General features: G+C 40.3%; 1 protein-coding gene across 4 annotated transcripts in view; it reads right to left on the reverse strand.

The window, feature by feature from the left end:
- Positions 1–281: 281 nt before the first annotated feature.
- HABP4 (hyaluronan binding protein 4) overlaps positions 282–24347 on the reverse strand; it is a 40191-nt gene continuing 16125 nt past the window's right edge. For 2 of the 4 annotated variants that reach the window (XR_011431577.1, XR_011431576.1), the window contains 3 exons: positions 14552–14813; positions 3537–3722; positions 282–1682 (listed from right to left, as the gene is read on the reverse strand). Coding sequence is in view for 2 of the 4 variants with exons in the window: in XM_023627088.2 (XP_023482856.1) it covers positions 1626–1682; positions 3537–3722; positions 14642–14813 (415 nt within the window). In the remaining 2 variants the exon portion in view is untranslated. The remainder of the gene's footprint in view (positions 1683–3536; positions 3723–14551; positions 14814–24347) is intronic. The other 2 variants (XM_023627088.2, XM_023627087.2) reach the window with 1 other exon arrangement.

The following is a 24347-nucleotide window of genomic DNA, read 5'->3' on the forward strand; positions in this document are numbered from 1 at the left end:
CACTCTCAGGAGACTTAACCTAGACCAGGGTACTCGGTCCCTGCGTCCCTTGCAGGGAGAGGGAACAGAACGAGCAGTTAATATACTGTGGTACTTAGATATTAACAATGAGACCAAAGGCAGGCCGTCACCACAGTGAACGTCCTTAACTGGTCTACACGTGGCTGCGGGTTCAGCTCTGATCATCCAACAAAGTAGGATTCTTCCCACTGTGGCCTTTCCCACATTCTTCTCTCTTGACCTGGGTGTAACCAAAAGGATTCAGCTTTCTATACACAAAGTTAGGAGGGAATACCAACCTTTATTTACACTTGGGTTCAAGTTCAGAGCCATCTTAAACAGTATAGCAAAGCGGGAAAAGGCAGATCCTGGGACCAAGGTACAAATTCCAACACAAGCTTAATATTAACTGTGTGACAGCAGGCCAGTGTTACCCGCAGCTGCTTCAGTGAAGTGGGAAGAGCAGAGCCCCAGCTTCCAGAAGCTGTTACAGCTGCCTCAGCCCTGCCCTGTCTTGGGCACTGTCCTCGCAGGCAGCTCAGCTGAGACAGCACAGGCTCTGGAGGTCTCAGCTCTGCTGGTCAGGGGGGAACTCAGTGAGTGACTGAACCCCTGAGGGAGCCCCTAGCCCCACACGGTCACCAAAGGCAGGAAGCAGGAACCGGAACCAGTGTGAGGACCAAGTGAGGAAAACCGCACAGCAGCAGTCAGTCGATTCCTATTATTTACAAGTCACGCCCAGGACAAGGACGGAAGGCCTTTGCACGTGGTAGTTGGATTCTGACACTAGTTTCAAGGGAGCAAAGGATGTGGTTTTAAGCTGTAATACTCTTTTGCCTGGACCTCTTTTGATTGGTGGGTTAAATAACATGATTTTTAAAATCATATACTTAATACTCATCCTAAAGCCACCCAAACACTAAATATGCACATTTATCCTGTGTGTGTGTGTGTGTGTGCATACACACAGAAACCACGAGGTAGTTTAAATCACCATTAAAAAATCAATGCTTTCTCTAATTCTGTCACACTGGTAACCAGTGACTGTGCAACAGCTGTTTAAAATTACTGGTTAAAGGAAAACCAGAACTCAAAAAAATTCCAGGAGTATAACATTTACAAGTAAACAGTACAACTGCATTTAAATTTCATGTTCTCGGAAAGCTAGGCTGAGCCCGCGTTGAGTCAATGGTCCAGGTTCTATGCGTTTCCGTAGCACTAAAGGACACAGCCTTCGTATCTATACAACTTAGTAGTCTCAATAGATTCTATTTTACAACTTAGTTTACTCTCCATGCTTGTGTGGAGGATTTAATACAATCTCTGTACACATTTTAAACATTATTTCTGAACTTCATTTGGAATTCCTTAAATAAAAAAATAATCACCATTCACCTTCTTGGGCAAGTGCCAGACTAACCCTCTGACTGGAGCTGCTGCCCACAAGTGTCTGGAGAAATCCCTGGCCCACACCCCCCAGGCCAAAAAAGAGCAACGAATTCACACTACACGGGGAAAAGCAACATCTATTGTTCTTAGAGTCTGACTCTCCCCACAGCAAGCAAAGTCTCTTCGCAGGTGCGCCGTGCTGTTGCCTGTTGCCGTTGCCGGGGAATAAGGCTCTCTCAAGCCAGGGCAGGGAAGTCTTCAGGGTCATCTGGGTTTGGAGCGACGTCTTGTGTCTAAAGAGAAGAAACATTTTGAACCAACCATCATCCCACCCACTCCCCCTCAGCCAAGGCCTAAGTGAAATGCCGGGCTGTTCTCCCCCAGGGCACGGAGCTAAGGCGGGGCAGCCCAATCACGGAGGGGAGTGGCAGGTCCCCAGAGGAAGGAGGAGTGTGAGTGCTGCGCGGAGCCCACATAGGGGGCCGGTCCCAGAAGGGCACCTCTCCCTTCTCAGACTCACTCCTGTCCCCTCTGCAAAACAGCTGGAAGCACCTGCCTCCCTCCCTCCCTCCCACAAATCCTTACTGAGTGACCCTTTTTGTATCTGGCACTTCCTTCATCCAGTGTTTACTTAGGGATATATAAGGATGATTAAAGACTGTCCGCCCTGGGGGAGCTCACAGGGCTAGGGGGAGAACCACACTGAGCAAGTTCCAGGGTGGGGACTTAAGTAACAGGTGGCCTGGCAATGTGCCCACAGGAGGGGCATCCAATGCAATTTGGTGGCAAAGTACACATGACAGTCAGGTAAGGTTTTCTGGAAGAGGAGGTTCTGGAGACAAGCCTCAGTGCATGAGCAATGAGAGCAGGGATCCCGAAACACTGCAACCTGAGCTTGAGGGGCGGGGGCCTGAGGGCAGGCTCATTCTGAGCTGGAGGAGCACAGGTGGGTGGCAGGGGAGGAGCAGGCAGGTGGAAGCATGTGGGTGCCAGGTCACCACACTTGGCAATGAGCGCTACGGTGGCTGGAGCCCTGCTGCTGGAAAGGAGCAAGTGTCTATTTTCAATTCCCAGAATAGATCCGTTTTCCAATCTGGCCTCCAATGTACTCGGAAATTATATTGCTTCTGCTCTTGCGTCAGTACAATAAACTACAGGCACTCCTCCCAGGGCCTGCTCCTTGGAGAGAGGCAATCAAGCAGCAAAAGGAAGACTTCCGAGACCAGCCACAGACAGGCTGCCCCCGCTCCATCATCAGGAGGCTGGCGTGGCGGCCCACGCTGGCCCGACTCCCACTAATAGGTATTCATGTATTTGTTCGTAAGAAGAGCACCCACTAGATGCTTACCTCGTGCTGGGCACTGGGGAAACCAACAATGAGCAAAAGGAGACAGGCTGCTGTTGTCCATTGTAGAGACAGCAGACTCCAATCAATCATCACACCAGTGAGAATACCATTACAAATGATTTAATGCTTCAGAGAAAGAAAGAAAATTCTTTGCTCAAGGACTCTGACCTGGTCTGGAAGGAAATGTGAGCAAAGGGGCCTTCTCTGAGGAAGTAAGGTTAGAGGACCTATCCTAGGTAAGCAGACCAAGGGGTGGCAAAAGACCAGCAGGTACAAAGGCCCGTGGAGTGACGAGGAGGCCTGTCTGAAGAACCAGAGGAAGAACAGTGTTGGCTGAGGGGCAGGGAAGAAAGCCTTGAGGTGAGAAGGTGAGCCTGGGGAGGTCACGAGGAGGCCTTGAAGCCCTAGGAAGGATTTTATCTGTCCAGAAGACATGATAAGGGCACAGGGCAGACAATCAGATCATAGTTAGGAAGCAACCATCAGGTGCTCTGATGGACCCAAGCCTGGAGATCTTGTCTGATGCAGGTGAGTGAGTTTTTCTCCACTTCTGAGTATGCACTCATGGCAGACAGTGGATCGCCCTGGAGGCCAGGGCTACAGAATGGTCTGTATCCAACTGCTGTCCATGATGCTGATATCACTGTTCCAAAAGCCAACATCAGACCCACACTAGATAGAGGAGGAATCAACAGCAGAACCTGATGACCCTCCAAAATTAGACTATGTAGGCCCAGGGCATCCTCATCCGCTCACGTCCTTCAGAAAACCAGCCAGGATTTAGAATACAAACACTTACCACCACTTCTGCTCTGGGTCCATAGTTCTCTGCCCTTCTGATCCTTCCCCGGCCTCCCCGTGGGCCACCTCTGGCTCCACGCCCAGGACGAGGGAGGTTACCAAAATTAATCTCCAGCTGGGACGTGATGTCATTGGCCGCTTTCCGGAAAACGTGGGCATCATCCTCATAGTCATCCTTTACCATCTGAAACAACAGTTACAGCATCAAACACACACACACAGCCATCTCCATGGACACTTATTCGGCTCAGCGTCCTAGTGCTGTGCTGCAAAGGAGCAAAGACGGCATCACACAGGAATGTGGCCCTCCTTGACGTGTCTCCCTCCTGGGCTGTGGGGCTAGGCAGAGGAAGACAACAATGCTGCTCTGGTTCCAGCCCAGGTGGGTTCTGTTCATTTCTCAAACATGCGTCATAGTCCTAATCCAAACATCTCTGAACTTACTATTACTTCAAGTGACATCAAATTTCTATCAGTTCAGCACGTTAAGATGTAAGATTTGACATACCTAACAGCAATTGATATAAATGTTTTCTATCTAAGTGTATTTTGCTGAGATTAAAAAGTTTTAATTTCTGCCTTTTTTTTAATTCACAAATGCTATTTTGATAAATAAGGAAATATCACCTTCCTAGAATAGAACTTGATGGAGAAACTCCTTTCAATGTGGGTGCTGACTGTACAAATACCATATGTTAAAAACAGCATAATTTACAATAAACAGCGCTGACTCCAGATATATAGTAATGGTAAAACAACAGAGTCTGGTGGCCTGAGGGTTGCTAGCAACGCTGGATGAAGAACTCAAGTTGCTTTTTAAGAACTGCTTTAAAATTCTTTGAGAAAGCACATTTTATTGTAAAAGGTCAAAGATATTCTGTCTCTGATTAAAGGAAAACTATATTAAATAAATCTCCAAATTTGATTTGGCTTCAATTCATAATAATGGGTAAGGCAAAACAAACAAAAAAAACCCCTCACTTTGAAATAAAATATAAACCTACAGAAAATATGCCAGTGATCTTGGATGAGAATCTCCAAAGTGCTAGCACGTTCAACATTCCTACAACTTGTCCAGGAACTGGAGCCAAATCTCCTGAGCACATCAACCCCTCTGGGCCATATGTTCATGACAGATTCCATGTTTAATGTTTGTATCACCTTCAAAGATTCACATGAAAATAAAGCAGAGGCCTTAGGAAGATGGACTCTAGATGCTAAAAAGGTGAAGGAAAGAACAACTCAGGAGCTCTGGCACTCTGGTAAAAAGATAAACACAGAAAACCACTAAGAGGCAAAAGATAAGCCACTGCCTGAGCAGACAGGCCGCAGCAGCGTCCCAGGAAGAAGGGACGACTGCAGTGGCGTGCTCGAGACCAGCGCCTCCAGGGCCCAGCTCCACTCAACGGTGATGGTTAGGTCTAAACTGGGCAAACAACAGCTCCACCCAAACAAGAGGCATCATTCTAGTGGTTTTGTTTCTGAGAGTTCCAAGAACAAAGTAAAACAGTAGCCCCAAGATTTGGCTTATGTCACTTTAGGAATAATTCCTGGCTAAAATCGTCAATGCCATAAGATTAACAAGGACTAAAGATGTGGGCTTTACTGAGGCAGGGCTCCATGACTCAGCTAAGCCAGCTGCTTCAAATATTCCAGGAGGGCTCTCTCTGGAGCCAAGGAGGATGAATTTGGTGTGGATCAAGGAAGAGCAGCTTCAGTTTTACCCAGCATGTCAGCTGCACGTTTCACATCCTGACAGCACATTTGTTTTAGGCAAAGCTTTATTTACAGTGCCCCAGAACAAAAAGAACAAAGAAAGTAGATGAAAAGGCTCTGGCCTCCCATGTGCACAAAAAGCCATTTCTACTGAAACAGCTCAAAACTCACAAGTAAGGCCTCTCAGAGCTCGGAGCAACCAAAGCAGGAGGTGGGAGGGGGTCCTGTATCAAGGTGAAAGTATTCATTCACAGAATACAATTAACCAGAGTGTAAATGGGAACACATACAAATCTACATAGTACAAAATTCATCAGTTACAAACGGAAAACCAGTGAGTAATATTTAGCAGAGAAGAACAGTTTGTTCATCACCATAATGACAGAGACTGGTACCGTGATAAATAGCTGTGATTTCATGATGCAAATTCTGAATTTTAAATTACAATGCTTCGGCATACCCTTAAGTTCAGTAACTTAAATATAATATGATTAAATGGCTCCCTGACCATCTTTATCAATATATGCTGGTAGATACTGTCAAAGTTGAGGCCTCCAAAAAAGAGCTGAATATAAATCATGAAAAAAAGTCCTCACAGAGAGCAGGATGCTGTGAGGATCTGGCCAGCAGTCTGGTTACTGTGGTAGGGCCAGACCTGCCGCCAGGCTCCTCAGGGCTCCTCTGCTGGTTCTGGCAGTTATGCAGAGGGAGAAGAGCTGCTGTACTAACTCAAGAAAGGAGTCAGAGCACAGAACCCTGACCACTTTAAATAATCAACTCCTTCCGATTAAATGCTCTTGTTAAGAATTAGAGCTCCAGTGGGAGCCAGCCCAGTGACGCAGTGGTTAAGTTCGCGCATTCCACTTCAGCGGCCCAGGGTTATCAGGTTCAGATCCTGGGCACAGACCTACACACTGCTTGTCAAAGCCATGCTGTGGCAGAGTTGCACATACGAAATAGAGGAAGACTGGCACAGATGTTAGCTCAGCAACAATATTCCTCAAGCAAAAAGAGGAAAATTGGCAACAGATGTTAGCTTAGGGCCAATCTTCCTCAGCTCCCCCCAAAAAATAAATTAGAGCTCCATAAAACAAGAGATAAAATGTCAGTATTAAGCTCTCATATATCAATAATCACCCTAAATATAAATGAATTGAATTCTCCAATCAAAAGACAGAGTGGCTGGATGGATTAAAAAACAAGACCCAACAATATGCTGCCTCCAGGAAACACAGCTCAGCTCTAAGGACAAACACAGACTCAAAGTGAAGGGATTTAATATGATATTCCAAGCAAATGGCAAACAAAAGAAAGCAGCTGTAGCCATACTTATATCAGACAAAGTAGACTTCAAGATAAAAAAGACAATGAGAGACAAAGAGGAGCATAATGATAAAAGGGGCACTCCACCAAGAGGATATAACACTTATGGATATATATGCACCTCACACAGCAGCATCAAAGTACACAAAGCAACTAGTAAAAGACATAAAAGGAAAAATTAACAGCAACACACAGTTACATCAATGGATAGATCATCCAGACTGAAAGTCAACAAGAAAGCGGCCTTAAATGAAACACTAGACCAGATGGACTCAATCGATATATATAGAACATTCCATCCAAAAACACAATACACATTCTTCTCAAGTGCACGTGGAACAGTCTCAAAGACAGACCCTATGTTGGGACACAAGGCAAGCCTCAATAGATTTAAGAAGAGAGAAACCATATCAAGCATCTCTTCCAACTACAATGCTATGAAACTAGAAATCAACTACAAGAAGAGAGCTAGGAAAGTCACAAATACGTGGAGATTAAACAACATGCTACTAACCAACCACTGGATTTATGAAGAAATTAAAGGAGAAATTCAAAAACACCCGGAGACAAATGAAAATGAAAGTACACCATACCAACTCTTATGAGATGCAGCAAAAGCAGTACTAAGAGGGAAATTCATAGCAATACAGGCCCACCTTAAACAAGAGAAAATCTCAAATAAGTAATATTGAAGTATACCTAACAGCACTAGAAAAGAAAAACAAAGCCCAAAGTCAGCAGAAGGAAGGAAATAACAAAAATCAGAGCAGAAATCACTGAAATAGAGACTAAAAAAACAATAGAAAGTATCAATGAAATACAGAGCTGGTTCTGTGAGAAGATAAATAAAATTTACAAGCCGTTAGCCAGAGTCACTAAGAAAAAAAGAGAAAGCTCAAATAAATAAAACGAAACATGAAAGAGCACAAATTACCATGGATACCACATAAATACAAAGGATTATAAGAGAACACTATGAAAAACTATGCCAAACAAATTGGATAACCTAGAAGAAATGGATAAATTCTTAGACTCACAGAACTTCCCAAAACTAAATCAAGAAGAAACAGAGAATCTGAATAGACCAATCACAAAAGATTGAAATGGTAATCAAAAACCTCCCCAAAACCAAAAGTCCAGCACCAATGCCCTCTCTGGCCAAACATTCAAAGATTTAATATCTATCCTTCTCAAACTATTGCAAAAAACTGAAGAACATGGGACTCTTCCTAACTCATTTTACGAGGCCAACATTACCCTGATACCAAAACAAGATGAAAACAGCACAAAAACGGAAAATTGTAGACCAATATCACTGACGAACACAGATGCAAAAATTCTCAACAAAATATTGGCAAATCGAATACAGTAATATATAAAAAGGATCATACACCATGATCAAGTGGGATTTATCTCAGGGATGCAGGAATAGTTCAACATCTGCCAGTCAATCAATGTGATACACCACATTAACAAAATCAGGAATAAAAATCAGGAAGAGAGACATCAGCATCATGGCAGAGTGAGCTCTCCCCTCTAAGATACAATGAAAAGGATATTCATATACCAACAGAGGACATCCACACAACACAAAGGATGCCTGAGAGATCCATGAAGCCATTCACATGAAGGTGAAGGTGCTAGACCCCCAGGAGGAAGCAGAAGAAAGTAAGGGGATCTCCTCTGCCTCCCAAATGGCAGGGACCCCAGGACTGCATGCAGTTCTTGAGAGGAGTGAGGGGTGGCCATACACAGGAAGACCTTTGCTCTCCGAGTTCCCTCATAGACCGTGGGAAAGCCCCACACAGAGCTGACTAAGCTATTGTGGGGGTGTCTTCATCATGCTAGCACGCCAGGAGACCAGAGAGTGACGGCAAAGTGAGGATGCCCCCCAGGACCATGCAGATGAAAAAAAGAGCCCCTTCCCCTGCCTGATGATCCAGTTCAGTCAACTGGCCAGAGCACTTCACAGACAGAAAAGCATCATCTGACAGCAAGCCAGCTGTGGATCATAGTGGGTTCAGAATACACAGCTCTTGACCCACACCCAGTGGTAGCAGGTGGAAACTGCAAATATTATCACTATGCAGAGGCACAAATCCATGCCATCTAGCACTATGAAAAAAACATATTAAATCTCCAGACCAGAAGGAAAATGACAAGTGCCCAGAAATCAATCCTGAAGGCACAGAAATTTATAATCTAAATGACAGAGAATTCAAAATAGCTATCATAAAAAAACTCAATGAGTTACAAGAAAATACAGATAGATGGTTCAATGCATCAGGAACTTCCTCACAAAAGAGAACTTACCAAATCTGGGGAAGGGGCTGGAAATACAAATGAAAGAAGCCAAGAGATCTCCTAACTATAGCAATATAAAAAGACCTTCTCCAAGGCATATAGTACTAAAGCTGGCAAAAGTCAATGACAGAAAAAAAATATTAAGGGGAGCAAAGCAGAAGAAAATAACTTACAAAGAAACCCCTATCAGGCTTTCAGTAGATCTCTCTGCAGAAACCTGACAGGCTAGCAGAGACTGGAATGACATTCAGATCTTTGAAGGACAAAAACTTTCAGCCAAGAATACCTATCCAGCAAAAATATCCTTCAGATATGATGGAGAAACAAAAATTTTCCCAAATAAACAAAGGCTACGGGAGATCATCGCCACAAGACCCCACCTACAAGAAATGCTAAAGAAAGCCCACATACCTGAAAAAAAGAAAGGGGTTAAAAAGCCTTGAGCAACGAGATAAATAGGTAAACAAAATTAAAAAATTGCAGCTCTCTTTCAGAACAGGTCAGCAAATAATGATAACATTAGTGATAAAGGGAAGGAAAATACCAAAAATAAATATAATCTTGTCATTTTAACCACAAACTCACAACACAAGATGGAATAAGATGTGACAGTAATATCGTAGAAGGGGAAGAGGAGAAGTATGGAATCGGCTTGGTCTAAAGAAATACAAGGCTGTCCGAAAACAGACTATCTCATCTACCAGATTTTTTATACAAATCTCATGGTAACCACTAAACAAATAATCAGAACAGACACACAACAGATAAATAAAGAGAAAGCTAAGAAAACCATCATAGAAAACCACCTAAGTGAATAGGTAGTCCGAAATACATGGGAAGAGAAACAAAGGAAATGCAGAAGAACTGGAAAATAAGTAATAAAATGGCAGCATTAAGCCGTCATATATCAACAATCACCCTAAATGTAAATGGATTGAATTCTCCAATCAAAAGACACAGAGTGGCTGGATGGATTAAAAAATCAGACCCAACAATATGCTGCTTCCATCTCAGCTCCAAGGACAAACATAGTTTCAGAGTGAAGGGATGGAAGGCAATACTCCAAGCTAACAGCAAACAAAAGAAGCAGGTGTTGCCATTCTTACATCAGACAAAGTAGACTTCAAGATAATACAGGCAATGAGAGACAAAGAAGAGCAGTATATAATGATAAAAGGAACATTCCACCAAGAAGACATAACACTTATAAATATATATGCACCCAGAAAGGAGCACCAAAGTACATAAAGCAACTATTAACAAACCTAAAAAGAGATATTGACAAGGCAGTAATAGTAGGGGACATCAACACCCCATTTACATCAATGGATAGGACATCCAGACAGTCAACAAGGAAATAGTGGATTTAAATGAAAAACTACAGCCAATGGACTTTATAGTTATGTATAGCACACTCCATCCAAAAACAGCAGAATACATATTCTTCTCAAGTGCACATGGAACATTCTCAAGGACAGACCATATGTTGGAAAACAAGGCAAGCTTCAATAAATTTAAGAAGATTGAAACCATATCAAGCATCTTTGCCAACCATAATGCTATGAACCTAGAAATCAACTAGAAGAAAAAAGCTGGGAAAGGGACAAATATGTGGAGACTAAACAACATGCTACTGAACAACCAATGGATCACCGAAGAAATTAAAGGAAAATCAAAAAATATCTGGAGACAAATGAAAATGAAAATGCACCATACAAACTCTCATGGGATGCAGCAAAAGCAGTCCTAAGAGAATCTGGAAATTCATAGCAATAAAGGCCCACCTTAACAAACAAGAAAAATCTCAAACAAGCAATCTTAAACTATACCTAACTGAATCAGAAAAAGAAGAACAAAGGAAGCCCAAAGTCAGCAGGAGGAAGGAAATAATAAAAATTAGAGAAGAAATAAATGAAATTGAAACAAAAAAGACAGTAGAAAATATCAATGAAACTCAGAGCTGGTTCTTTGAGAAGATAAAACAAAACTGACAAACCCTTAGCCAGAGTCACTAAGAAAAAAAGAGAAAGCTCAAATAAATAAAATTAGAAATGAAAGAGCAGAAATTACAATGGATATCACAGAAATACAAAGGATTTTAAGACAACACTATGAAAAATTACATGCCAACAAATTGGACAATCTAGAAGAGATGGATAAAACCTGACTCATACAACCCCCCAAAACTGAATCAAGAAGAAACAGAGAATCTGAATAGACCAATCACAAGTAAAGAGATTGAAACAGTAATCAAAAACCTCCCCCAAAATAAAAGTCCAAGACCAAATGGCTTCTCTGGGGAAGTCTATGAAATATTCAAAGAAGATTTAATACCTATCCTTCTCAAACTATTTCAAAAAATTGAGAAAGATGGAACACTTCCTAACACATTCTACGATTCCAACATCATCCTGATCCCAAAGCGAGACAAGGACAGCACAAAGAAGGAAAATTACAGGCCAATATGCCTCATGAACATAGACGCAAAAATCTTCAACAAAATATTGGCAAACCGAATACAGCAATACATTAAAAAGATGATATACCATGATCAAGTGGGATCTATACCAGGGACACAGGGATGGTTCAACATCCAGAAATCAATCAATGTGATACACCACATTAACAAAACGATGAATAAAAACCACACGATCAGGGACTGGCCATGTGGCCAAGTGGTTAAGTTCACACATCCTACTTTGGAGGCCCAAGGTTTTGCCGTTTTGGATCCTGGGCGTGGACCTAGCACCACTCATGAAGCCATGCCGAGGGGGCATCCCACATAGCAGAGCCAGAAGGACCTACAACTAGAATACACAACTATGTACTGGTGGGGGGTTTGGGGAGAAGAAAGAAAAAAAAAGATTGGTAACAGATGTTATCTCAAGTGCCAATCTATTAAGAAAAAGAAAAAAGAAAAAACCCCCACATGATCACCTCAATAGACACTGAGAAAGCAACGTCCAGCATCCATTTATGACAAAAATTCTCAGTAAGATGGGTAGAGAAGGAAAGTACTTCAACATAATACAGGGCATGTATGACAAACCCACAGTCAATGTCATGCTTAACAGTGAAAAACTAGGAAAAGAAATAAGGAAATGAAATAAAAGGAATCCAAATAGGCAATGAAGAAGTGAAACTCTTGCTGTTTGCAGATGACCTGCTTTTATATATACAGGACCCTAAATAATCCATTGGAAACCTATTAGAAATAATCAAAAACTACAGCAAAGTTGCAGGGTACAAAATCAACCTACAAAATTCAGTTTCATTTCTATACTCTATAACAAACTAACAGAAAGAGAACTCAAGAATACCATCCCATTTACAATCACAATAAAAAGAACAAAATATCTAGGAATAAATTTAACCATGTGGTGAAAGGCCTGTACACTGAAAACTACAAGACATTACTGAAAGAAATCAATGATGACAGAAAGAAATGGAAAGACATTCCATGCTCATCGACTGGAAGAATATAGTAAAAACTGTCCACGTTACCTAAAGCAATCTACAGATTCAATGCAATCCCAATCAGAATCCCAAAGACATTCTTCATGGAAATAGAACAAAGAATCCTAAAATTTATATGGAACAACAAAAGATGCCAAATAGCCAAAGCAATCCTGAGAAAAAAGAACAAAGCTGGAGGCATCACAATCCCTGACTTCAAAATATCCCACAAGGCTACAGTAATCAAAACAGCATGGTACTAGTACAAAAAGAGACACACAGATCAATGGAATAGAATTGAAAGCCCAGAAATAAAACCACACATCTATGGAGAGTTTATCTTTGACAAAAGAGCTAAGAACATACAACAGAGAAATGACAGTCTCTTCACTAAATGGTGTTGGGAAAACTGGACAGCCACATGCAAGAGAAGGAAAGCAGACCATTATCTTACACAATACACAAAAATTAACTCAAAATGGATTAAAGACTTGAATCTAAGACCTGAAACCATAAAACTCCTAGAAGAAAATATAGGTAGTACACTCTTTGACATCAGTTTTAGCAGCACCTTTTCTAATACCATGTGTCCTCAGATAAGAGAAACAAAAGAAAAAGTAAACCAATGGGACTACATCAGACTAAAAAGCTTCTGCACAACAAAGGAAACCAGAATCAAAACAAAAAGACAACTCACCAATTGGGAGAAAATATTTGCAAATCATATATCTGACAAAGGGTTAATTTCCAAAATATATAAAGAACTCATATAGCTCAACAACAAAAAGACAAACAACCCAATCAAAAAGTGGGCAGAGGATATGAACAGACATTTTTTTTCCCAAGAAGATATACAGATGGCCAACAGGCACATGAAAAGATGTTCAACACCACTAATTATTAGGGAAATGAAAAGCAAAACTACAACGAGATATCACCTTACACCTCTTAGAATGGCTTAATCACCAAGACAAAAAATAACAAACGTTAGAGAGGATGTGGAGAAGAGGGAACCCTCATATACTGCTGATGGGAATGCAAACTGGTGCAGCCACTAGGGAAAACAGTATGAAGATTTCTCAAAAAATTAAAAATAGAAATACCATACGACCCAGCCATCCCACTACTGGGTATCTATCCAAAGAACATGAAATAAAAAATTCAGAGAGATTTATCCACTCCTATGTTCACTGCAGCATTATTCACAATAGCCAAGCTGTGGAAGCAACCCAAGTTGCAACCAAGGAAGCACATCAACGCATGAATGGATAAAGATGTGGTGTACATATATATACAATGGAATACTACTTAGCCATAAAAAAAGACAAAATCTATTTGCAACAATGTGGATGGACCTTAAGGGTATTATGCTGAGCAAAACAAGTCAGACAGAGAAAGACATACCATATGATTTCACTCTTATGTTGAAGATAAACACATGGACAAAGAACAGATTAGTGTTTACTAGGGGGAAGAGTATTGGGGAAGGGGGTTGGGGAAGGGTGAAAGGGGTAAACAGGGACATATGTATGGTGACAGATGAAAACTGGACTGTTGATGGTGAGCACAATGCAGCCTATACAGAAACTGATAAATAATAAAGTACACATAGGGGCTGGCCTGGTTGCATAGTGGTTTAGTTTGTGTGCTCTGTTTCAGGAGCCCAGGGTTCACAGGCTTGGATCCCGGGCATGGACCTAGCACAGCCCATCAAGCCATGCTGTGGCAGCATCCCACATAAAATAGAGGAAGATTGGTACAGATGTTAGCTCAGAGCCAATCTTCCTCACCGAAAAATAAATAAATAAATAAATGTGCACCTGAAATTACTCAATGTTATAAGCCAATTTTAAAAAGTATAATGAAGCAAAAAAAATAAATGAAAGAAACAAACAAAAAAGAATTAGAGCTGTAGGTAATCTAATTGCAAAAATGCAGAGTAGTTATCCTTTGAAATGGCATCATTCACAAAACATTCTGAACCTCTCTTTTGAGACATGCAATTGAATGCAATGCAATTAACATACAGTGTTTGCACAGTCTCAGCACAGTTCCAGAGCGAGCAGAAAATGCACTTTCACTCTAACTGCTGTGTACTAAGGGTCAATAGGTCAGATCAATTCCTTTTCTTAACGAACAATAAAGATACAGTAAAATTAGGCACACGTCGTCTCTGATTAGTCTTAGGTAGAAACCAGAATGTCAACTACTAACGTTCCATTTTCAAAACAGAAGTGGACAGGCCTGTGTCACTCCCAACAAGGCGGCAGTGGAGAGCCCTCCAGGCAGAAACCCGATGCTTACGTCCTCTCTGAATCTGGATTTGTGTATCACCACTGCTTTGGAAGGGACAGTGGACTCAGGTTTCCGGATGTTAAACTCAGGCTTTGGTCTGGTTTGTTCTTGAAGATTTTTCCACTCATCTAGGGTCATCTCTTGAACTTGAGTTTCTTCTTCTACCTCTGACTCAGGAACTCTATAAAGAAGTATAATCATAAAGAATAATTTTTGATGGGTCTGAAATGTCTACTTTCTCAAAGAAAAAGTCATAACCATTAGTTTAACCTAGTTTCATGGACTGCATCTCAAATCTAAATAAGGTAAGAAAATCTTTGAACCATAAGCTTCCTTATTTTATTTTTATCACTTTATGCCATCATTGCCAACTGAAGATACACTTCCTGTATTCAAAGCAGTCTTTGAAAAATGGAAACATCACCACTCTGACAACATTAACATGACGCTTCACCACCAGGCACTCTCTTCCCAGATGGCATTACACACGAAATAATTCTAGAACTAAATGGAAGAAGCTAATGAAACAAAACAAATATAGGAAACCATGAACACAGGTTATAAAAAAACAGGTCACAAATGCATATTTTTGTAAATATCCTCTTTAAATTCATGAGTTTTTAAAAGAAAACAGAAGACAGACACATAGATCAATAGAATAGAATTCAGAGTCCAGAAATAAATCCTCATATTATGATCAATTGATTTTTTTCAACCAGGGTGCCAAAGACAATTCAAAGGAGAAAGAAGAGTCTTTTAAACAAACGGTGCTGGAAAAACTCGATAACCATTTGTAACAGGATGAAGTTGGACCCCTACCTCACACCATAAATATAAGAGCTAGAAATATAAAACTCTTAGAAGAAAACATCTTAGATATAAAACTTCATGATATTAGATTAGGGAACAATTTCTTATGTATGACGCCAAAAGCATGAGCAACAAAAGAAAAAGTACGTAAACTGGACATCACCAAAATTTTAAACTTTTGCATAGCAAAGGACAGCAACAAGAAACTGAAAGAGAGCCCACAGAATGGGAGAAAATATTTGCAAATTATCTATCTTATAAGGGACTTACATCTAGAATACATAAAGAACACTTACAACTCAATAAAAAGATAGGACACAACTGAAAAACAGGCAAGGCTCTGAACAGATGTTTTTCCAAAAATGATCTACAAATAGCCAATAAGATGCTCAACATCATTAGCATCAGGGATATACAAATCAAGATCACAATGACTTGCACCACTCCACACTCACTAGGATGGTTAGAATCAAAAAGACATTTAACAAGCGTTGGCCAGGATTTGGAGAAATTAGAACCTCACACATTGCTGGTGGGAATATGAAATGGTGTGGCCACTTTGGAAAACAGTCTGGTAGTTCCTCAAAAATTTAAACACAGAGTAACCATGTGACCTAGCAATGTCACTCCTAGGTAATATACCCAAGAGAAATGAAAACTATATCCACATGAAAACTTATACAAGAATGACATAAGCGTTCTATAATCTGTTTATAGCAGCATTATTCATAATAGCCAAAAAATAGGAACAGCTTAAGTATCTGTCAGCTGATGAATGAATAAACAAAATACATATATCTATACTACGGAACATTATTTGGCTATAAGAAGAAATAAAATACTGATAGATATTACAACATGAATAAACCTTGAAAATATTATGCTAAGGAAGATAAATCAGGCACAAAAAGCTTATGTATGATTCTGTTTATATGAAACATCCAGAAAAGGCAAATTCATAGAGACAGAACATTAGTGATAGTCAGGGACTGACTTAAAATTGCAAATTTTATGTTATACAGATTTTACCATGAAAAAAAGGATAATATACAAAAAAGAAAAGGAATATTGATCCATCCTAAAGACATGGATAAACCTGAAAACATTACAGTAAGTGAAATAAGCCAAACACAAAAGGACATATGTTATACTCCACGTATATGAGGTACCTAGAGGAGGCAAATCCACGGAGACAAAGTGGAATAGGAGTTACCAGGAGCTGAGGGGAGGGGGAATGGGGAATTATTGTTTCATGGGTAGTTTCTGTTTGTGATGATGAAGAAGTTCTAGAGATGGAGGATGGTGATGGTTGCACACACTGTGAATGTAATTATTGTCACTAAGCTGTAGACTTTAAAATGGTTAGAATGGCAATTTTTATATTGTATATATTTTACTATAATTTTAAAAAATTAATAATGTAAAATACCAAAAACCACTTAATGGTACAGTTTAAATGGCTGAATTGTGTAGTATGGGAATTATATCTCAATATGTTTATTTAAAAGAAAAAAAACCACATTGGACATGGAGTGGGGAGGCAATCAAGTCTATAACAGCCTCACTGAAGGCTAACGTAATCTAAGGTTCTAGATTACAGGTTACTGATACGAAAAACAGAAGCAAAATCAGGGGAGAAACCTAATCACAGAGCATCCAAAATAGACACATTTGTAAAGTAACTTTAAAATACCAATCTGATAGAAGAAAAACATCAAAGCAGGGCTGCCTATGAAGAAGCACGAGGAACTTTCTGGGATGATGGGAGCATTCTATATCTTGATAGGAGTTGGGGTCAACAAGTATGTGCATTTTTCAAAACAATAACTGTATACTTGTTTTTGTACATTTCACCAATAAATTTTGCATGAGTTTAGGTGATGGGTATAGGTGTTTGTAAAGTTCTTTAAACTTTGCTGTTTGAAAATTTTCAACTAAAATATTGGAAAAATACATATCTCAAACATATATTGGCAAAAATATGAGAAGACATTAAGACTTTTTAATAGTAAATACTAGAAACAACCCAAACTCATCTAGAAAGGAATTTGGTAGAAAAATTATGGATATTATATGTGAATATTAAGCAGCTTACAAAGAAATGAGGACTATAATATATATTTCTATGGAGCACCTCCTGATATACTGATGAAAAACCAAGGTGGAATGTATGTTACCATTCACCTAAGACATAGGGAGACATGCAAATACTACTACACGTAGGCTTTTTGGCTTTGGTTTTTTTGCTGAAGAAGATCGGCCCTGAGCTAACATCTGTGCCCATCTTCCTCTATTTTGTATGTGGGACACCGCCACATCATGGCTGGTGACAAGTGGTGTAGCTCCACGCTTGGGAACAGAACCCAGGCCACCAAAGCAGAGCATGCCGAACTTAACCACTAGGCCATGGGGCTGGCCTCAGATTTTTTTTAAATTGTAATATAAACCAGGGAAAGAACAGGGACAGAAGCTAGTTGGAAAATATCATGTTTTATCAGACTGAACTTTGGAAACATAAATATTTCCCATAAGTCTAAAATAGATTTAAATTAAAATTCAGTCTCTAAAATTTGAAAGCAAAATTAATCAAATTAACCTAAATGTTTATCAAGTTGGTGATATAACCAGCAGGGAAATTATTTAAAGTGACTTTAAAATATGAATTTGATTAGTCATCCCTATATATAACTTTTTAGTAACTATATTATTGAAGGTAGTGTTGGTAATGTTATTTGTGACTGTTGTGTGTGTAGCAAATAAGCAATAGTATGATATTACTGACAACCGGGATTTTCAGCATGGAAGAAAAGGAGAAACAAATGTAAGAAAGTTCAGCTAAAAGTCTTGTAGTCCTAAATTTCAAATGGAAATACTGAATGAACTCATATTTTATCTTAAAAATAGATATGTGTCTATGTCTGTTTCCCAGCTCTGTTCACTTAGAAGTCCTAGAAACAATCAAAAATGTATTAGCAGTGAGCACCCCTAGTGCCAAGACTGGAGACTCTAAATACTATGTTCTATGAAAGCAGATGGGCTTCTCAGAAAAATGGCTCAGGATGAGGTAAGAGCTATGAAGCATGGGGTAGGAAGTACAGATGATGAGTCTGAACAACCAACGTGCCTGACCAGGAAGGGGGCTGTCAGAGGCTGCTGAGTGTGCACGCACAGGATCAAGAACCAACTGGGAGAGGCTCCCTTCAGCTAAAAAATAGGTCACTTTAAGCACTCCTAAGAATAAAAACTCAGTGAATTAAAACATGTCAAATATGTTTAAATCTCTAAGTTCATAATGACACAAAAAAAGTCACTGGCACCTTTGAAAGATGCTAGGGAAACAACTCATTATTCTGATGATGGGTAAATAAAAGGTAAAAAGTACCTTTATTTATCTGCATTTCCCAAATGAACTTACACTGCAGTGTAATCAACTAGTTCCAGGTAAGTTTTTCTTTACAGACCATCCCAGCTAATAAATGAAGAAAGAATGACTGACTTAGACTATTACCCATTCACAGCCCTAACAAATTAATGGTAAAGCAATGATGATCAGCGACCTTCCATAACCTATGAAACAATCTTGCCAAATCACTGAACCTGAATCTGATCAAACCTCTGCCTCTCACTATTAATTTTCAGAAAATACTGAAAATACAGGTGACAGAGTAACATGTTCGACCACTCTACAAGCCGTGCTGTGCTGCCACTGGCTCTGACAAAGTCATAACAGCAAACTGTTCAATTTTCAGGAATTTTGTGAATTGGCTATTAAATACATCGTTAAAAATTAAATTATATAAACTTATAATTAACTATATTAAAACAAAGGTAATAAATACAATTAATTGTTCCCTAATTATTTCGCTACGTTTTCCCTTTATCTAAATGCTCTTGGGGTGACTGATACCTATTGTATGTGTAGAGTGGAAATACTACATAACAGTGCACATCTCTTCCCGACTCTGCATTCAGCGATGTCATGTTGGTGGTTTTAAATCAGCTATGGAGGGAATAATATACCACAGAAACCAGCAAGTGCAACAGATCCAGACTTCTTCATCCCAGAGAGCCAGAGCTTAAATAATTCCCAGCACACTACTGCCTATAGGGATATAATCAGTAAAATCCTCACTCTGGGAAGCTCCTCGACAAGTAAATTACAAGGGAAAGAAAAGAGAAAACAGAGATTAAAATTGACTTAAGGATAATCAATGTGATATTAGTGTAATATCCACAGACCACTGGAACAAAATACAGAGTACAAAAATGGGGCTCCATACACTTGGCAACTGATTTTCCACACTGGTGTTCAGCATGCTGGAATAACTGGATACGCACGTGCGAGAAAAAAGAGCAACTTCTATCCAGACCTCTACTATATTTAATAATCAACTCAATATGGATCATAGAAATATACATTAATTTTTTAAAAAATGGATCACAGACCTAAATGTAAAACCAAAAGTTCTAATACTTATAGAGAAAACTTCTGTGATATTAGGTTAGGCAAAGACTTCTTAGATTTGACACCAAAGGCATGATCAATAAGAGAAAAATTTGATAAACCGGACTTCATCAAAATTAAAAACATCTGCTCTTCAAACTCAACTGTCAAAAGAATGAAGAGACAGGCCACAGATTGGGAGAAAGATATTTGCAAATCATGTATCTAATAAAGGAGTTGAATCCAGAATATACAAAGAACTCTCAAAACAGCAATAAGAAAAACAACCCAATTAGAAAGTAGGCAAACAATTCCAATGACTCTTTATTAAAAGAAGATATACGGACGGTAAATAATCCATGAAAAGATGCTCAACATCATTAGTCATTAGAGAAATACAAATTAAAACCACAATGAGATATACACCTATTATAATGGCTAAAAAGTATAAAAACTGGAAAACCACTTTGGAAAAGAGTGTGGCAGTTTCTTAAAAAGTTAAATATATACCTGACATATAGTCCAACCGTTTCACTACTAGATGTTTATGAGGAGAATGATATATCCACAGAAAGACTTGTACACAAAAATGTTCACAGCGGCTTTATTTGTAGTAGCAAAAGCTTGAAACGATGCAAATCCCATTACCAGGCAGATGGATAACACACTGTGGCCTGTCTGTACAGTGGAATGCTCCTCAACAATAAAAGGAATGAACTAATGCTGCATGCAACAACACAGATGAATCTCAAAATACGTATGCTCAGTGAAAGAATACAGAAAAAAAAGAATACATGCCTATGATTCCGTTTATATAAAATTACAGCAAATGCAAACTAATTTTTATGATTTCCTTCCTTCTGCTGACTTTGGGCTTTGTTTGTTCTTCTTTTTCCAATTCTGTTAGGTGTAGTTTAAGATCGTTTATTTGAGATTTTTCTTGTTTGTTAAGGTGGGCCTGTATTGCTATGAATTTTGTAATAATGCTCCTTCAACATTCTCCTTTCATAAAGAGTATTTTTTTTTCCTGAGGAAGATTAGCCCTGAGATAACATCTGATGCCAATCTTCCCCTTTTTGCTGAGGAAGACAGGCCCTGAGCTAACATCCATGCCCATCTTTCTCCACTTTATATGTGGCACGCCTACCACAGCATGGCTTGACAAGTGGTGCCATGTGCGCACCTGGGATCTGAACCCGCAAACCCCGGGCCACCGAAGCGGAACGTGTGCACTTAACCACTGCGCCACTGGGCCAGCCCCAAAGAGTATTTTATTTTTAAGGAAGGAAGGGAGCTGTTGCTGCACATTACTGAATAGGGAAATCCTCAGTGATCCTGGCAACTCTTCCTCTGCTTATAGAACCAACATCTTCTCCCCTTTCAGTTCCTAACACTAAGTTAGTCTAAACGGCACTTTTAACTGTTCCTACCATTCACTACAGAGAAGAGCAAGAATGTTCGTGCCACCACACCTGGTTCAAATTCTGGCTCTGCCACTTACTAGCAAGTGATTTAACCTCTATGTCTCAGCATCAGAATAGTAACAGTACCTTCTCCTTCACAGTCAGCAAAGGGGTGAATGAGTTATGATATGGAAGCATTTAGAGCAGTTCCTGGCACACAACAAATGCTCGATAAATGTTAGGTTTATTCTTAAACCAAAATATAAGAAGTTGAGACAGGTATCCTTGGACATTAGAATACCACGTGACAAGGAACTCGCAATGCTTCTGTAACGAAAGGAGGAAGGGCACAGCACATATAATTATCAACAAAATGTGTCCAATTTGAGGAAAACGTATGTACTTTGGGTTGTATGTTTGAACATAAGTGAGGGTGCATTAAACTGACCTATCAAGAAGTTCTACACCAAGAGGTGCACTGGATGTACATTTTGGCTGAATGTTGAAAGCTTGAGTGTTGGATCAACATTCAGACAAAGCCGCGATCAGAGAGCATCACCATCTTCAAAGGCATTTCTCACATACAAGCCTAATTTTGATATCAAAATATTCTAATTTTATTATTAGAAATTTTAGTAATAATTTTAAAGTTTGACAAAGCAGTACAGAAACAAGAATCTCTCAGCGCAGTCAGCCACTACACAGCTGGGGTGGCTGCTCTGTGTGCAGCTCCTGCCATTCTAACCAGATGCTCACTGTCCACTACAGTCAGCAGAGAAGAGAGAGGGAGATTTGCTGGCTGGCTCTGCTAGGTTATTGCAGACAATAAGACTGCCACCCAATCATTAAGTATTATTTTGTCTCTCAGAGTAACTGATTGAACAAATTATTTTGTCTAATGTGAATGCTAGAGTACCTCAATCAATTCTATAGATTAGAATTATGCTATAACTTACTCTCTAATATTCTGCCTTATTTACCTGAATTTGTATAAATGGTTTATTGGCTCAAAAAGTATATAATTTTTCCTGAAGGTATCTAGTTAACTCACTTTCTCAACATTCGGATAAACTGTTAATCTATTTCCTTAATTAACTCACAGTCTAAATATTCATATAACTGTTAATCTATCTCTTTAATACATTTCTTAGTTTTTTCAAATTGTAAATTAATAGCTTTCACAATCATCAATCATTGTAGCATTTTACTCTTGCAATAAGCAACAATTACAGCAGATACTTACATGTAGTTACATGTAAGTTACAGCACTAACTACATGCCAGGCCCCACTCTAGACACACACACACAGCCCCCCAACCAATCCTTCTAACAGCCCTTGATGTAGGTACAATTATTATTCCCATTTTACAGATGAAGAAAACTGAGGCACAGAGAGAGTAAACAACTTGCGCCAACCAGTAAGTGGCAGAGCTGGGATGTGCACCCAGCATAGTGGCTCAGAGTCTGTGCTCTTAACCACTAGACAGCCTGCCTCTTGGCAGCTGAAGGAAAGTAAGAGCTAAATAGGTAAAGGGGATTTGGAGGAGAGGTACAGGAAAAAAGGAAGCAGCACTTGCAAAAGCTCTATGGCAGGCGTGGAGGTAGGGGTGGGCAAGGTGTTTAGGACATGAGATAAGGGCCATGTGGTGAACCTGGAGAAGGCATAGGAGCAGCAGCTGAACTTGAGGGCTCTGCAGGGGCCAGACCACACAGGACCGCACAGGTCAGGACAAGGGACAGAAAAAGGACAGGAAGCCACTGGGGGTCTTATGCAAGTGGTGGGAGCATGACAATTGGAATGCCAGTGTGAAAGCCACTTTGGTGTGGAAACGGGTTGGTAGAAAGTAAAAATGCAGGGTGCCCCATTAGGAGCTCTGGTGATAGAGGAGATGACAGTAGCTGACACTGTGGTGTTGAGTGGAGATGGCGGATATCAGAAGGTACGAATCACCAGGGCAGGCAACAGACTGGATTTTGGGGAAGGAGGGGGTCAAGAAGAAGTCTCAAGGATTATGACTCCTAGGGTTCTGCTTTGTGCAGATGGATGGAAGGCAATGCTGTTCTACAAGATGGAAACCTAATGAGGACCAGAGGTCTGTGGACATCAGTCCTTGAGATGCTGAGCATGAGGAGCATTTGGGATGTCCCAGGTGAGGTGTTCAGTAGGCAGATGGAAGCACAGGTCTGGAGCCCACATTGAAGGTTAGAGCCAGAGGTGTATATTCTGGAGTCAGTGTATAAATGACAATTCAAGCTGTAGGGATGCCTAAGATCCTGTAAAGAGATGCCAGAGACAGAGAAGGGGACCTACGGCAAAGGCCTGAAGAACTTGACAGTTTAAAAGACCAGAAAGACAAAGATGAACCTGCAGAGGAGCTGAGAGGCAGAAGGAAATCCAAAGGAGTGTGGGTACCACAGAAACCAATGGGAGGGTGGGTGTAAGAAGAAATCAATAAAGTCAAATTCTCTGACAGGACAAGAAAGATGCAGACAGAAATGTCCATTAGGTCTGGAGACATGTGGTAACTGTTTCAGAAGGGCAGTGAGGACAGAGCCAGACCTGGAGTGAGGAGGGGATTAAGTGAGAGGGGAGGAAATGAATGGAGAGTACACAGAACCCTGAAAACTGTAGCTAATTGAGAATGTGGGGCAAGAGGAGAAGATTTAAACTGGAGAGATAAAGCAGGTTTAAAACGTTGATAGGAAGATCAGAGTTGGGAGGAAGGAGGTGAGCATACCTGAAAAGAGAGGAACTAACTGATGGTATGAGATTTCTGTGAAGTTATAGGAAACAGGATCCAAAGCCCAAGAGGCAGAGGAGATGGGGCCTCCGGTACACCACGAGAGGAGGCACTAGGAGGCGTGCAAGTGTAGGCAGCTTTGTTCCTTTGGGGATGTGAAGATAATGAAGCTCTCATCTGATGGCTCCTAACTTCTCTGTGACATAGGAGGAGAAAAGCTGTATCCAGAAAATGAAAGAGAAGGTGTGGCTGTGGGGAGGACTGGGAAGGGGGAAGGGGGAAGTGTGGGGCAGTGTCAGGGCTTTGAGGAGACAAGA

This window comes from Equus caballus, chromosome 23 (assembly GCF_041296265.1).
Source record: "Equus caballus isolate H_3958 breed thoroughbred chromosome 23, TB-T2T, whole genome shotgun sequence".
In the NCBI taxonomy this organism is placed as follows: domain Eukaryota; kingdom Metazoa; phylum Chordata; class Mammalia; order Perissodactyla; family Equidae; genus Equus; species Equus caballus.